Source organism: Pavona decussata, unplaced genomic scaffold, assembly GCF_977016875.1.
Source record: "Pavona decussata unplaced genomic scaffold, jaPavDecu1.1 SCAFFOLD_19, whole genome shotgun sequence".
In the NCBI taxonomy this organism is placed as follows: Eukaryota; Metazoa; Cnidaria; class Anthozoa; order Scleractinia; family Agariciidae; genus Pavona; species Pavona decussata.
The window spans coordinates 1,611,314-1,628,347 of record NW_028145442.1 but is presented as its reverse complement, the minus strand read 5'-3'; the positions used below and the strand labels follow the sequence as shown (position 1 = coordinate 1,628,347).

The 17,034-nt window shown below is 40.3% G+C and overlaps 3 protein-coding genes across 8 annotated transcripts in view; 1 reads left to right on the top strand and 2 right to left on the bottom strand.

The window, feature by feature from the left end:
* Positions 1-17,034, top strand: part of LOC146486975 (A disintegrin and metalloproteinase with thrombospondin motifs 6-like) — a 45,482-nt gene that overhangs the window by 17,047 nt on the left and 11,401 nt on the right. Inside the window, exon 23 of one of the 5 annotated variants that reach the window (XM_085091192.1) lies at positions 892-2,284. The exons of the other annotated variants lie outside the window; for them this stretch is intronic. Coding sequence (XP_084947318.1) covers positions 892-1,044 — 153 coding nt within the window. The 3' untranslated portion in view covers positions 1,045-2,284. Of the gene's footprint in view, positions 1-891; positions 2,285-17,034 lie in introns of those variants that run through there. 5 annotated transcript variants of the gene reach the window in all.
* LOC146486977 (uncharacterized) lies at positions 1,087-9,126 on the bottom strand. 2 transcript variants are annotated; one of them, XM_085091209.1, is made up of 2 exons: positions 8,701-9,126; positions 1,087-5,437 (listed from the first exon to the last, which is right to left on the bottom strand). In XM_085091209.1, the coding sequence occupies exon 2, from the start codon at positions 5,431-5,433 to the stop codon at positions 2,395-2,397; it is 3,039 nt and encodes a 1,012-aa protein (XP_084947335.1). In that variant the 5' UTR covers positions 5,434-5,437; positions 8,701-9,126; the 3' UTR covers positions 1,087-2,394. The 2 variants fall into 2 exon arrangements, with proteins under 2 accessions (XP_084947335.1, XP_084947338.1); XM_085091212.1 differs by lacking the exon at positions 8,701-9,126 and adding an exon at positions 6,718-7,174.
* On the bottom strand, positions 11,557-14,464 carry LOC146486976 (melanocyte-stimulating hormone receptor-like). Its single transcript, XM_085089968.1, has one exon. The coding sequence runs from the start codon at positions 14,011-14,013 to the stop codon at positions 13,084-13,086; it is 930 nt and encodes a 309-aa protein (XP_084946094.1). The 5' UTR covers positions 14,014-14,464; the 3' UTR covers positions 11,557-13,083.

The window sequence follows — 17,034 nt, the reverse complement described above, 5'->3', positions numbered from 1 at the left end:
GGATAGCTAGATCCCCGGACGTCGATAATTTTTGCAAAAAACATGTTTTTATGAGGTTTTTTTTTTTCCAATTCAAGGCTTTTGTTTTTGTTTTGTTTTGTTTTTTTATTTATTTATTGACAATACAATCCATTACATTGCCATACATACAATACAAATATACAATAGTTAATAGTAATAATAGCTAACAATAGTTAATAATAATAGTTTTACAACACCGCAATTAGTGCCAGGCAACTTCTTACATTTTATTTTTTTTCCTGTTATTTCCACAGTTACACAGTTACAGTTTACATGTAGTACGTAATTTAACATAACTGTGGACTTGATCTTTAAAGAATCGTTTCCTCAAACATTCTCCATTTTTTCCTAAACGAATTGGTCTTATTCGATTTAAGAGAAATGTGCCTTTCAGTTTGATATTTATTTAATAAAATTCTCTTAAAGTGGCTAAAAGATGGTTTCGTTTCTTTACACCGGCAAGTCCACAGATACGTTTTTCCTAAAATAAATATATAGTTTTGCAGATCCATCTCCTCCTCTAAGAACCCTAAAATAATCTCACAATATTTCTCCAATATTTCTCCAATAATTTCCAATTCAAGGTTGTCGCTGTAAGTCGATACCCATTCCGCTATAAATCTGCCTGGCAGTCGAACGAAAGCTTCCGGCTAGGAGAAAAAATAAATAAATAAATAAATAAATAAAATAAATAAAAAAGAAAAGAAAAGAAAGACAACGAAAAAATGGGGGAGGGGAAAATCTATTTTTTGCTCCCTCTTCCCGGAAATTTTCTTTTTGCATCTGACACTCGCTTGGAAAGGGAACTACTGCTACCGCAAAAGCTAAACGTTATACTGAAATCTTCCCTTCTTCTTTTTTAACTTGCAGTGTTCGTCTACGTGTGGGAAAGGTGTGCGAAAAATTGAAGTGGTCTGCGTCAAGAAAACGGAATCCAACCTGAAAAAAACAGTGGATGAGAAAGAATGCAAAGGAGATAAGCCTCCGACCATGGCATCGTGTGATACCTGGATACCTTGTTAATGACTCAACTTGTTACTGTGGCTACACATTGAACAGACGAGCTTGAAACAACAACGATGGTTCTATTACTTGCTAACAAATCTTATACAACCTTTTTAACTTTTTTTTCACATGCCACTAGGTCGTTACCTAACCCGAAGTGGACTGCAGCATGCGCTTGAACGATAACTTAATACAATATGTAGCTAGGGAAGAACAACATTTTTCAATTTTGTAACTATTTTAAGTTGCCCGCAAAATCACCAGAATGATGGTAAAGTTACCAGCGCTTACTTCTACTACTTGTGGAAAGGAATGAAATAAAAAGTGTGAGCTAATAAAATTTTGCAAATAGACAATTGCTCCTGGATTAGTCCACATCAGACTAAAGAAAGCAAATCCACGCATTGAGGAATACCACATTCCGTAACTCTAACGCGAAGTTATTACCATTTACAATAGCACACAATTTTTATCTCGCTTCCTTGTTCAATAACAGTGAGGGTACTTTACTAAATAAAGTGTGATCATGCGATGCCTATTCACGTGTTTTTATACGTAGTTTGCGATTTGTTCTTAGACCAGTCTAACATTGACCAGCCACTGAAACAAGAACCATATCCTTTGAAAACTGACCGAGCCCACGAAGACTTCAGTGAATAATGAAATTGCTACAATGGTAACAATGCATCATTCTGGAGATCGACCTGACGTAACAACATTCGAATAATCTTAAACTGTGCTACCATAAAACTCAAATATAGTTTGCAACCGATTGATAGCTAAAGTAAGCAACGATTAATACCTATTCTGAAATACAGTATACAACAACATTTCATCGCTTACAAAAACCTTAAGACCACAACATATATAAAGTGGCCGTTCAAGTTGAAAAACTAAAACCTAACAGTTATGAAAAGACTCGTGTTCTTGAAATTTATAGGAGTACATTCATTTTACCTACTGTTCCCAGTATTCAAAATACTCCTCTCTCTCCTATACCCGCCAACGTGCTGCTTCTAGCAATTTGGTCTCCCGCCTTGTCTCCTCTCAAGTTTTATGCTTACATATTAGTAGTTTTAGTTATTAAGCATTTTTTTATATAAATAATTTAACGAGGGATCCGCTGTAATTGGCTACGCTGTAGTGGTCTCCCTGCCTAATTATTATATCTTTGGTATTTGTTTTTTTTTTTGTTTCTATTGTTTGTTTCCATTCTGTTTGTATTTTAGTTAGGCGAAGCTAAATAAATAAATACAAACGTGCACTATGAAATAGAGCATTTTTACCTCTGGGGAAAAAATGCTTCTCAGGTTACAATGCCAACAAGAAACATGAAACATGTCAGGAAACGCACCAGCAGTTCCTTATTTACTTGCGTCTGTTGGCTGCAAATCTCATGTCGGGAGTGCCATCCTTCTTAAGTGGACCACAAGAACTCGACCCTTCATAGCTAATTCCAGAAAAAGACGATCCAGCGCTGTAGCTTGAGTCGCCATACGAGGAGGGACAACCATAGACCGACCTGTTTGCAGCATACCTCATGTCGGGAGTTCCATCGCTCTTAAGTGGACCACAAGAACTCGACCCTCCATAGCTAATTCCAGAAAACGACGATCCAGCGCTGTAGCTTGAATCGCCATACGAGGAAGGACCACCATAGACCGACCTGTTTGCAGCATATCTCATGTCAGGAGTACCATCGCCCTTAAGTGGACCACAAGAACTCGACCCTCCATAGCTAATTCCAGAAAACGACGATCCAGCGCTGTAGCTTGAATCGCCATACGAGGAAGGACCACCATAGACCGACCTGTTTGCAGCATACCTCATGTCAGGAGTTCCGTCGCTCTTAAGTGGACCACAAGAACTCGACCCTCCATAGCTAATTCCAGAAAAAGACGATCCAGCGCTGTAGCTTGAATCGCCATACGAGGAAGGACCACCATAGACCGACCTGTTTGCAGCATACCTCATGTCAGGAGTACCATCACGCTTAACTGGGCCACAGGAAGTTGATCCCCCATAGCTACTTCCACTGGAAGGCGAATTGGAGCTGTAGGTTGAACTGCTGTAGCTACGTCGAGAAAACGACGATCCGGAGCTGTAATTTGAACTGCCAGATGAGAAAGAACTGCCAGTGGTCGACTTGTTTGCAGAATACCTCATGTCTGGTGTACCGTCTCTCTTCCGTGGGCCATAAGCACCTGAACGAGAAACACTTCCACTAAGAGATGATGGAGAGCCACTGGATGAATACCCTGAGGACATTGGGCTGGCATGGGGTGACTTGTTTACAGCATACCTCATGTCTGGCGTTCCATCCCTCTTCAGTGGGCCTGCATAAGCGGATGACTGAGCCACTGAGCTGCTTGTTTGTGGAGAAGCTGATCTGCAGGATGGTTTGTTAACAGCAAAACGCATGTCCGGTGTACCATCTTGTTTCACAGGCCCTGAAGCACTGACAGGAGAAGGAGACTTCGCAGCTGTTGTTTTGTTGACTCTGAAGCGCATGTCTGGCGTGCCATCTCTTTTGAGAGGAACAGTTTCTACCTGGGATGCACTGTTTTGGGAAGATGACCCCTTAAAGGCTTCTTTATTCACTTTAAAACGCATATCTGGGGTACCGTCTGTTTTAAATGGACCTTCTTTTCGCGTAGCAACGACTCCTTTCTGTCTGGTATCTTTGTTGACTCTAAAGCGCATATCTGGGGTGCCGTCTCTTTTCAATGGACCTTCTTTTCGCGCAGCAACGACTCCTTTCTGACTGGTATCTTTGTTGACTCTAAAACGCATATCTGGGGTGCCGTCTCTTTTCAATGGACCTTCTTTTCGCGTAGCAACGACTCCTTTCTGCAGGGTATCTTTGTTGACTCTAAAGCGCATATCTGGGGAACCATCCTTCTTATTGAGTCCCAACGATCGCCTGTTTTCTCTCAACCTCAAATCAGGGTTTTCGTTCTTACTGATGCCCCAAGGTGGAGTCTGCTTGGTCAATTCCTTCACACCATCGTCGCTGTTACGTGTTGACCTCAAGGTGGGCATTTCTGCTTGAAAATCTAGCAACTGTTGCAGCAGCATTCTTTCGATTTCTTTGTCATCGCCTCGCCATGGTTCAACTCTTGGGATGCTCTCACGTTGGTCGGTTGCCTGAACTCCATCAAAAGCACTCCGTTCAATAGGTGCTTGAATTGCTAACTTTGCATGAGCATCGTGAACAGCTTGCAAGCATTCCACGCATTTTTTCACAAGACGATCTTCTGCCACTTCACGCAAAAATTCCAGACTTGTATTCTCTAGCCGAACGCATTTCAGGAGATCACAAAAGTAGGATGAGCGGCCTTTTTCGTCCGCTTCCACCCAAGTAGCAACGGCAGAGAACACATCTTTGACGCAAAGATTGTCGTCCTGTATAATTTCTTTCAGGTCTTCACACATGAGCTCAAGGAATTCATCTTCTTGGCAGACGCTGATGAAATTTGCCACAATGAAGTTCTTGGCTTCCTTTTGAAGATCGCTGGTGTATTCACAATCGTTCTCCCGCGTGACCCACCAAATGCCGACTGCATTATACGAAGTCATCCTCGAGGTAAGCCAATCACAGCAGGCTCCGGCAAGCGACGGGATTTCATAACAGCATGCTGCATTTAACAAATCGACCACGTTTTCTCCTTCCAGTGTGACTTCACCTGTGTATATGTACTCTATGAGATCCCCCAGCGTGTTGGATGTGACCTCTTTCAGGCGATATTTGGTCCCCGCTTGAGCAAACAAGTCATTGGACAAGATGTCTTTCAACACTGGGGAAGCTGCTGCGATTATTGGCCCGTGTACTGTAAACTGAGTGTCGCCCTCCTTATCTTCCAAAAACGTAGTGGCCAACTCGGATTTTCGGAACATGTCGTGTAATTGAGACAACACATCTTCGTGATGCTTCGACAAAACGGACATCCGCTGATCTCTTTGTTGTCCACACAACTGTGCGAGGGAGTCGATGCAGTACCTGCTGGCGACCCGTTGGAGGCCACCTACTATTCCTTCATCTAAAGGAATCTCTGACTTGTAGAAGAAATCGCGGAAGGCCTTAAGCTGATCTGGAGTCATGTCGCCCAGTGAAATGACTCCTGACATGCAATCAAAGTGCTTCCCTGTGAGACTGTGTTTGAAAGTCGGGCTGCAAGCTGCGAGCAGTATGGAATGGAACGGTTCTTTAAGGTCATTCGATTTGATGCTTACGACCACATCAGTGAGCATTCCTCCTTGACCTCTTTCGGTTGCCTGCATCTTGGCAAGGTTACTCAACAACAATCTGGCATGCTGGTCTTTGTTAAATGAGTAAATCACTTTTCCTTCACCCAGATCCTTTCTTCCACTCACGGGTAAGTCAAGTGGTGCGTGCTGCAAAGCCATTTTACTGAAGACAAAATCAAAAAGTTGAAAACAGACATGTTAATCAGTCTGCTTCCTTCATATCGAAAGTTGAAAGTCATTACCGTACCGTTTCTGGTTTAACAGCTTTTGATGCCATTGGCTTTCTTGTTTATAAACAAATACCCTTCTGGACTAATTCAGCTGTAAATCGGAGTAACCGCGTTGTAATGTAACAAAAAGCTAACTTGTACTAGGTTTCTTTATCCGTGTTGAACGACAATATACATATCTGGGCTGTTGCTGCAAGTGGTATCTGTGCACGTGCGTTCTACGGACGGAATAGAGGATTTCGTTCAGATCCCGAGAAAAAAATTACAAACAAATGTATCAAAACTGACAGCGTACATAACCGCACGAGTTGATCGATTCTAGGTTTGAAAAACGTCGGGGTATATTAAACTTAATGGTGGTTCATGTCATGATCGGTGGAGGGTATCTTATTCCAAGGCTGAGAAATAAGACCATTGTTAGAAATCAGTTTCTGTTTCAGAGAAAGTGAAAGCGGAATTAAATTTTGCATGTTCTTTCATCTCGCAAAATGAAAATTTCAGAGAAATAAATATTAGCAAAGCAAGTCACATCTTGTAATTGTCGTTTGTTTTTTTCCCATAAAAAAACACTTTAAACAAACGATCCTTCGATTCGTTAGCTCGCCGCTAAAACATCTCTTCGAGGCCCAGTTCAGACGCCGAACTTTTCATGAATACATCTAGACATCCCCCTCAATCTTCCCAGTGTTTTATTGGATTTTCAATCTCTTACTGGAAACCCATTTCTGAGTATGCTTTTGCTCATCCTATGGTTATGTATTATTTTATCATATTTGGTTAAAAACAGTATGGCTCGCGTCTCCAACGGAACATGAAAAGAAGAGGTGGGAAAGGTGGAGGCGCCGGGCGGAAGAAATCGCCTGCGTTGGCCAATATAACGAAAGAAATCAATCAAAAACACTGGAGAACAAATCTCCACTATATATATTTGGAAAATCGCATTTTCTCAACCTGGCGAAAGCTTCGTCCGGAGGGAATCTTCGTAAACGATTCGAACTTCGCGTCATAGCTACTTGGTTTGGAGCTCAGACGAAGACAAGCTTCGGTACACAGTCGATTATCTCCTCGACAAGGAAAACCAGTATTAGAGCCTTGTTTTCTACGGGCCGAGCAAGCGTTCTTGTAATGACATGGGATTAGATAACGGAGAAGTTGTAGAAACGAAATTATAATAAACGCAAAATATATGATTGAAAGCAGAAATAAAACTTACCGGTAGTTTCGCTACAAAGTCGTTTCGCCACACTGCAGTTCAGGCGATTCGCTAATATTTGAACTCAATTTGCTTCTTATGCAAACACTGTGAAACGTAGAAACAGCTAAGATAATTTTTCCCACGACCGGATACCGAAATAAACAATTAAATGATTCTTCGACTTCAGAGGTATTCCTAGAAGTTTGGCTTTCCCTGGACAAGTCCATCAGTAAATTTTCCATGGTATCAAGAAAATGAGTGTTCTAATATGACATTAGGTCTATAATCACTATAATAATTTTGACTGGCAAACACTGCGACTCGACAAGGTTTGTTTAAATTTTTCAAAGGATGCGCTTCTCAGCGCGAGACTTGCGGATGAAGTATGATATGCAAATCAGCTAAGAAATGGTATCTAATGCGCATGTGCACCAGGTGGCTGTGTCCCTTTAATTAGCCGAACTTTTACTTGAAGCAAAACCAATCGAAATGTCAGCGGTTTTATTATTATTATTATTATTATTATTATTATTATTATTATTATTATTATTATTATTATTATTAACGCATTATGAAATACGTTATATAGAGAATAATACACGGGCGCGCGGAGATATGGAATTTATCTTCGAGTATTCACATCGATATTGAACGAGTGAGCACAGCCGCAACGAGTGAGATATCGAATGTGAACACGAGAAGATAAAATTCCATATCTCCAAGCGTCCATGTATTATTCTGTTTATTATATAAACAAGAATCAGCCATTCCATAAACGAAAACCATGTCATACAGTCGAAAACCCGGTGAATGTATTTCATTGTTTAAAATACTCCAGTGAAAACTCGGAGCTTTACAAAGTACAGTAAAAATAAACGAAAACGTAAACGAAAGTGCAAGTTGCTATGGCAACAAAAGATTTCCTGATTTCTGATTGGCTGATACACGTAAAAATATCGTATTTTTACATGTGAAAATATATGGATTTTCTCAGAGGCAGAAATCCTAATAAAACAATGGTGTTTATATAATAAAATAATTTATGCATTAGGTTCGGCTCACGACGTCTGAATCAAAGGCGTTCCAAAGCCGACATTTCCGGCTGAGCCGTTCCAAATTGAAACAGCCGTTCTTAACTGATTCAGACGCCGAACTTTTCATGTACTTAATTCGAGGTATTAGGTTCAGCTCAGGAAAAGTTCGGCGTTTGACCCGGCACTAACCTAGCTAAAATCGTTTTATAATCCTCTCCTTCCAAAGTAATGCGACGGATTTTCTTTATCCTGTAGATTTATAACTAAACCAAAGCTTTTACAAACACGTCGGCACTCGTTAAAAATGTTCCTCATTAGTTCAGTCACATTTTCAGCTACATTTAACCGAATGAGCAGGAAAACATGAACTTTACGGTAACACTAGGTGATTTTTTTACTGCAGAAAGTGAAAGCGGAAAAACCCCACAAAAAGCTACAAAATGAAAGCCAGATAAAACAGTATTAAGAAAACACCTTGCACCTTGTAATTCTCGTTTGGTTTTTTACGATAAAAATTTTGATTAACAAAACGAACCTTAACGTTAAACGACTGTATCTGGACGTGCAAAATGAGGGCGTGAGAACATGAACTTTGCATCAATTTTTTACGAACCACGAAAACTCACTTCTCCTTCCCGCATCCAAGTTCCTTCGTTCGCACGTGGATATGAAATTCGATCTGGCTTTCACAGAACGTGTTTGTCGGTCATTTCAGAGCCATTTCAAGTTTGCCGGGTTTAGATTCCCTATTATTGCGACGCTGTTTTTTTATCTGCTTCAAGCTGTTGATATTGCAATTGTTTTGAACATGAAAGGCCAAGCTTTAAATCCTTTAAATCCTAATGTATCGCCAAACTGGTGCATTTATTGCGGACAGCAATCGCACCGACTCAATTGTTCGATCGATTAGACTGAAAAGTAATCATTCCCATGCCTAAAAAAAGACATCAAAACAACCTATCCTTACCTGACAGTTTCGACAACGAACCTCCAACGTTGAAAAACAAGCGTGTACGACTGTTGTGATTCCGAGAATGGAGTACGCGCACCGAGCTATCGAATTCTCCGAAAGTGCGCGAGCCCGCGAAACTTCATACGGGGTATCTGAGTGCACCAGCACGTCACTCTCAAGTGATTGCGTGACAAATTTAAGAAACAAACAAAGAAAAAAATCCAAAATTGGGGTCACCTGGTATTTATTAGGGATAATTGAAGGGGAAACGTGACGAGTTTTGATCTTTTTTGGTCAAAAAGGTAGCAACAATACCTGCACATTCTAGAAAATAGAGAGAAGGAAATCAAATGAATTCTGATTGAAAGGAACACTGACGGCGTACTTTTAAATGTTACTGGACATTTTTCAGTAAAAGCCGATCTTACCCAGCTTAGGAAATATCGCAGCCTTTGTAACCATCAAATAAATCACGTAGGTGTTGAACCCCTGCTGTTCTTTCGAATAAGAAATGAGTTTCAGTTTGTAAAGGCGCGAAAAGTAATTACGTGGTCGGTTCCGTCTTGTTTACACACGCAGGCAAAAAACCGCTCGAGTACTTTATCCAACTGCTCAGGACGAACCGTCTCAGGGTTTTTCTCAAGGCCATTTTCATCGGCCAGTTCTCAGAAACCCTCACCCAGTTAATTGTGATCTTTCGCGTGTTTAGGTTTTTCTGCAACTTCTTTCATCCCTAACATCATATCTCTAAACCTGGACGCCATCTTGGCACTGAGATATTGCCATAGTAATTTTGTAATTTCACATTTGAAATTATAAATTAACGCTGAAATTTTGCGCCAAAAGTAAGGAGTAATTTGTCACCCATGATATTAGAGCTGACAACCGGGATTGAACCAATGACTAGAAATGCATTATCCGAGGCTGAGAATTTAATAATTAATTATAGCCAACTTGGCGCTGCGCACCTAGTTGTGCATCTATCTTGTCATATGCAACGCACACTCGTAGAATAATAATTGTTAAATATACTGAATTATTCAACAACAGAGGTGCTTTCTATTTAACCAAAATTTTCGGTTGGAAGATACTGCCGGAAACTTTCCGTGTCAAGTGGAAAGGCATTTTTTCGTTCGTTCCGGCAACTTCCAAACACATTGATAGATAAAAAAAAAACTTACGTGGTGGTACAAGAAGAGAACAACGTGGAAATAAAAAATTTGTGCAAATGAAACGAAAATTTCTCTTCTGACCTAATGGAGGGGAAGAAGTGACCAATATCCGCGCGTACTATTTGCAATTTAACCGGCTGAACCGAAACATTTTGGCTTAATGGCAAACGCCCTGGGTTAGCAACGAGTTAGCTTCACTAATTTATCTTTACCGCTTGATCATACAAAATTATAGGCGTCTTTAATTGCGCGCCTGCCTAATAAAACCAACTGATAACTTAAAGCCTAAATTAGAGACTCTCCGTCATGAAGCGTTTGTGAATAATGAAAAAATGATCACTGACCACTGTCGCCGGTTGTATGTCTGTTCATTTCTCAGCCCAAGATAATCACCTGTCAGCTTACATAAATAAATTTTTAACAGTTTCCAGCTGAGCCTAAACGCTTTGTTTACTTGAAAACGAAAATAGTTTTGTATAAAATTGACGCTGTTTCGTGACATTAGTAAAAGTTGTTCGGTTCACCTGCTAAAAATCTATACCTTGGAAAAACATCCACTTTGAAGCCCCGCAGCTACAGAAATTAATAATACAGCTGATGCTAATTCGCAAAAAAAAAAATGTATTGCTTTTGTCCATTTGACTCGCGGTGACAAAATTAAGCAAGATTGTCCATCTTTAATTATATTTTTTTAATTTATACCTTGGTGTCACCTTCCGCTTCGAAGAAGAACAAAACTATGGCTCGTTGCGCTTACTACCTCTCAGTTTACAATTTGGAAGCTGAAAGAAAATGCAACAATAAAAGAAAGGGCAAAAATATAAACTCACTTCTCTTAATGGAGAGTTTAAAGGCAGGGGTTGCGTTTATTTGACTGTATTCTGCAATAAGAATAAAGGAAATGTTCTTTAGACAACACTTTTTACGATCGCAATAATTCTTCACTTGCTCGACGACCCACTTTCACGATCGAGTGGAGACTGGAGAGCGAAAAGTAAGAGCCGGCGCTTTCGCGGAAACTGGAGCGAGTGAAATATCACGAGGAGCGCGGGCAACGTTGAAAATGCTCTTCCCGTCGTCCCTCACTCCCTTTGACCGCGCCTGCGTTGGCGTCTGGGTTGGGATTATCGTAGTTCATTAGTGTGCTCTCTTTTGATTGTGCTTCATTTGGGTTTCACGTCTGGGGGGCTAATCTAGAGGTTGTGGGTTCCAATTCCCCTGAGGTCCGTCAAATCTTTCACCTCTCCAAACTGAACAATATTTTCTTCACAGGGCTAGCAAGCCAGGGGAACTATTAGGACAATAGTTCTAAAAAATTTCATTCCATATCTATAGTAATAACTGGCCTTACTGATTGTATGCACTGAAATTTGGATCCAAACACTGAACAAGTGCCAAGGGTGCGCTCAATTGAATAGGAATAAGTGAAATACACTTCAGATATCACTTTTTGAGAAATGGTTTATCTTTAATATCCTATAATTATTTCTAATACCGGAAATTTTGTGTTCTAATAGCCTTTCATTCCCAGTTTGGGGGATTTGCAGTGACCGCCCTAAACATTACTACAGTTGAACCTGTATTTTTTTCATACTTTAGGTGTGGTCAGCTAATAAGTTATTGATGTCAGAAATGCAAAAAAAATTGGGGGTCACCGACTTCGTTTCAGAGATACAGCGCTGGAAAAATTTCTTGATTTGGAAAAGTTGGGCCTTCGTAACTCAAAATGATCTCCACAGTTTTAAGTTTAAAATATTCAAGATGAGTAACTGGAGACAAACTATTTTAGTCAAATTTTATCTAAGCGTATATGTTTCGTAAATTAGTCCAACTGGTGTCATCCCTGTAATTAAATGTAGCCCTTAAAGAGGACATTCGCGATCGTCACACAGACAAAAATGAGTGTAATTCGATGGCGTGTGGACAGAAAAATAGAAAATAATCAAACTTCTGCCCCATAGATTTTTTTCATTTTTCTCTAAAACGTAGACAATCGATAAAGAAAGTGATCAATTGAAAAAAAGTGGGGTCACCAGACATCTAAGAGAGTTATAATGAAGACAAGCTAGCCGCTGTGGTGACAGATTCCAAAGTCACGTTTTTGCGTGACAGGTCAGAGAAGCACTGGATCCTAAACAGGGATATCTATCCCATCATGCACAGCTCACAATGATTGCTCGAGTCAATGTTTTCGTTCGAGTTTGACGTCAAAACTCTGATCGGTTAAGTTGTTTATTGTTATTCTACCTTCAAAACTTATACAGCTGTTTAGCCAATGCCAAGAAAATGCATCTATAGCCGTTAGCGAGGCGAAAATGTGAGAAGTGAGCTAATTTATTTACCTAGAATGGGTATGTGGAGATTGATTGTACACGGGATTGGTGATCAATAAAATTGCTCTCTTGAGACTTTCTCGTTTACTATCAAAACTTAAAAAAGCTTAAAGGTGACTTCGTTTGACGAATAGACTACATAAAGTATTGCATTTCAATTATTTTGTTATATCGAGAGTCAAGTAAATATATAAATCTCTTGGCGCGAAATACCCGCAGGTATCAACGCCTTTTCTTGGACTTTTTGTTGCAACCTTAACCCGTCTAATCGTTTCACGTCGAGTTTTCGGTTTTAAAACAGTGCAACGGAAATGAATTTCCCTCTTTTCCCCTTTTTAATGCTGTCACATCGGCCGACATGTGTGTTTACCTTCGTGTATCGTCAACCATGAATTGCGCGTGACATTGCGTGGCGTGAGCGTTACTTGCGCACTAAAGATGCGCTTAAACAATTAGCGCGAAGCAGTCACTCTCGAGGAATGGCTAAGTTTACAGGTTGCACAGAATATATGTCAAATACAACAAAAACTGACGACATTTTATATAACATTTGGTAACGTAGTGTACAGTTTATGCACAAAATCGCTCCCAAAATCACTTCCTTTGCTAACTGCAGCCAAAAAATTGCTATGACAAAGGATCACATTGGGGGTAGGCTTTGTCCTTCATTCAGTACTCCGCTTGTTGTAACCAGAGTCAACTGACTAGAATCTCCAGCATCAGTACTATGTATTCCGTAAATAAATTCGTTGTTTTTAACCGGCTTCCTTTAATCAGCAAATGTATTTCCAAACTGACACTTTATTAATGGTGGTTTGTAAAAATTTCTCTCTCTTCTTTAACCTTTCTTTTAAAACTCTTCCGACTGCATAAAAATTCAACCTTACTTGCCCCTACGCCTCGGTGATTCCCAATATTTTCTTTACTGTGCTTTTCATAATTTGACGAATTTCTCGATATCGCCAACAATACACGAGGGGATTCAACGAAGAATTGAGAAGAATCAAGAAATGTGTAGCGACATATGGTGCCAAAAGAGAACTTCGATGACCGCTATTTCCATAAAACATTAAAACGCAAAAATATGGAAGATAACAGATAACAAAAACAACATAAATAAACAGAGCATTAAAGGCGGACTTCTTCTCTCGGTGTAGCTCCATTTCTTGATGATTCGCCTGTTGAAGTTGACTTTGTATTTGGTTCTGGTGATATCTCACAACTTTGTAAATACGAATATATGCCACGGTTGTCAAGAGAAATCCAATCCATCCTACGGCCGCTGCTACCATGCCATAGTGCTTTGTAAGTGAAATGATTATAGAGGAAGCAACACCACTTGTCAGCCATAAAGACACCAAAGCGACAACGACCCGTCTTGAAGTGACAAGTTCATGATATCGCAGATGAAGAGAAACAGCGAGAAGTCTATCGACAGCAATGACGGTTATATTAAGAAACGATGCACAAGAGAGAAAAAACATAGGTAAATAACAAATTGTTAAAACTGTTGGACAGAGGAAGCCGAAGTTATAATTTTGATTCGCCGTCATCTTCCACATCACCGCCATTATGACACCGCGCATTAGCTGTGAAAACAGTCCAACAGCAAGATCTGAAAACGCGAGGCTTAGGAAAGTCTTTTTCAAATTAGCCGGCATCGATGAAGCTTTCCAAATGGCGCGAATAACAAGAAAATTTCCAAGAGTCGCCACGAGCGAGAAGATAAAGTTTAAAACACAAAGAGTGAACATGAATGTTGAATGCTGGTGAACGAGTTGTACCAGTGCCTGCAACTTTTCGTCGCAAAACTGGCTAGCCATGTCGAACTAGAATCATACAGAACGATCAGTCCTTTGATTTCAATTTTGGCGATTTTACATTCGCGATTTCCCAACTTTCAGTATCATTGGTAGATAAAAAAAAAACTTACGTCATGACACAAGAAGACAAGAAAGTGGAGATGAAAATTTTGTGCAAATGGGACGAAAATTTCCCTTCTGACCGATTTGAATGGAAAAAGTGAAGTACCTCAGAGGGTCGTCCATTTGTTACAGGAACTTTCCGTCTGATATCCGCGCGTACTATTTGCATTTCAACCAGTCGAACTGAAAATTTTGGCTTCATGAAAAGCGCCCCAGGTTAGCAACGAGTTAGCTTGACTACAACTGAAAAGCGTGATATTTAGCATTGTGATAAATAATATATTACAGACACTCCATCATGAAGCATTTAATGAATAGTGAAAAAATGATCACTGACGCCAGTTGTATGTCTGTTTATTTCTCAGCCCAGGATAATATTACCTTTCAGCTCATGAATAAATCTTCAACAGCTTCCAGCAGAGCCCAAACACTTATAGCTTTGTATAAAATTGACGCTGTTTTGTAACATTAGTAAAATTTGTTCGGTTCACCTGCTAAAAAAAATATATATACCTTGAAAAACATCCACTTTGAAGCCCCGTAGCCGCTGCAGATCAAAATAATACAGCCAATGCTAATTCGCAAAAAAACTATTGCATATGACTCACGGTGACACAATTAAGCAAGATGCCGGTCCAAGAATTAACGTCCATCTTTAATTTCATTTCTTTAATTTATGCATTGGTCTCACCTTCCTTTTCGAAGAAGAAGAAAACTACAGCTCATTGTGTTTAGTACCTGTCAGTTTACAATTGCAAGCTGAACGAAAATGCAACGGTTAAAGAAAGGGCAAAAAATAAATTCACTTTTCTTAATCGATGGTTTGCATTTAACGTCATGGCGGCAATGTTGGTGTACAGGAACAATAAATTTTCTCCTCTGGGAGTTCACTGCCATTTTTATGCAAACTATGTGAGCAAATTTTCTTTTGTTTTGACCACCACCATGGCGGTAACGTAATCCACCTATATAAACGGATTGTCCTTCAGTCAGTACTCCGCTTGTTGTAGCCAGAGTCAACTGACTAGAATCTCCAGTATCAGTACTATGTATAGTCTGAAATGTCAGCCGTCTCTCCCCCCCCCCCCCCCTAACCCACAGGGGGCGCCCCTGTGGGTTAGGGGGAAGAGACGGCTGACATTTCAGACTATACTATGTATTACGCAAATAAATTCGTTGTTTTCAAATAAATAAATAAATAAATAAATAAATGGGAATTTCAGTGGCACATCCACAGAGTGGCTATTCGTCCACTGTTTCCAGGTCGAATTGGAATTTGGAAATGTTGGTTTTTGTGGAGGGAGGAAAACCGGAGTACCCGGAAAAAGACGAACGGAGCAGGGACGAGAACCAACAACCGGCTTCCTTTAATCAGCAAATGTATTTCCTGGCTTTCCAAACTGACACTTTATTAAATGGTAGTTTGTAAAATTTCTCTCTCTTCTTTAACCTTTCTTTTTTAACTCTTCCGACTGCATAAAAATTCAACCTAACTTGTCCCTAGGTCTCGCTGATACCAGTTATTTTCTTCACTGTGCTTTTCACAATTTGACGTCCTATTGACTCCAGGGCCGTAGCCAGTACGAGGCAAACCGAGGCACTTGCCTCAGTCATTGTTGACAAATTCACAAACAGTTAAATAAGTAAAAAAAAATTGTTAACGCAACATGATATTATGTTGAATGATAACGCGAATGAGGCAGTGCCCTGAATGACAGATGAGGAAAATTAAGCAAAAATTCATGCTAACCAGGCAGCGGCTTTCCAAAGAAAACTGCCTTGTTTTCATGTGTTTTTCCGCCATTTCTCGAGTCTTCTGTCTTCTCTGATCTGAGTTAGAAAAATCTATCAAAATGCGGCGTTCTATCAACAGCTTTTTTCAAAGAAAGTGTAAAGTAGTTGCTCTCATAACATGCTTTTAGTTCTTCTCAATAATCGGACCAAAATTCAACCTTGTTTTGGCATTACTAGTATTCAGCGAAGCAACCTGGTCTTTCATTCCATCTAGTAGAGATAGTGGTGTCAGTGAAGAAGCCACCGGAGATGATCGGAGAGACGTTGTAGAGGCAAAAACCGGACAGGCGGCAGCGCCACTAAGTACAGGAAGCTGTTCGTGCGAGCGCAGGTCAAACACTCTCCACAGGTTGAAGACCTGGTGCCGTTCATCGATGGGCTCTTACAGGCTGAATGGCCTTGCATAAGCCGATGTCCACAGCGAAATCCCTGTGGACTCGCTAAGGCCTCTACAGCGGTGGGATGCTAGTGGGCATAGGCGAATGGCGCTACCATTTAACAGCTAACTTCGTTGCCATTTAGAAACGAAAATCCTCAAATGAGAACGGCCGAGACCAGGTTTTAAGAGCCTGCGAGACTGAGCACCTTCCCCCCCCCCCCCCCCCCAATAAACCCTTCTTTTTACGAAACCTCTGGTCAGGCACACAGAGCCCCTATGTAGCATTTAAATAGCCCCCTCCCCCCCCCCCCCCCCAAAAAAAAAGTCACTTCGATCTCTAGATCTAGGTGGCCTTAAGGGCTTTTAGCGGAATTTTTGTCAAATAAGGTTTGATCCCAGTGTTTAGTTTAAACGTAATCATCATAAAGACCCTTAATTGCTAGGCGGGGAATTCAACCATGGATATTGCCTCAGTCCTTATTTTTTTCTGGCTATGGTCTTGGTCACTCCTCATAGTTCCCTTGACAATGGAGTCATGATCACTCCGAGACGTCGGCTTTTATCGTTCGTTTTTGCTGTTATATGCTTGAGAAAACCCGTCTTTTAATATAAATACCAGTTTAAACGTTAAAAGTAGTAATGAAGTTTTATGTGACATGCATAAGTGTTTTACTTGCTAAATACACATACAGCTTAAACTTCCTGTCGCTTCAAATTAAAGATCATACTGAAGATTAAGTCGGATA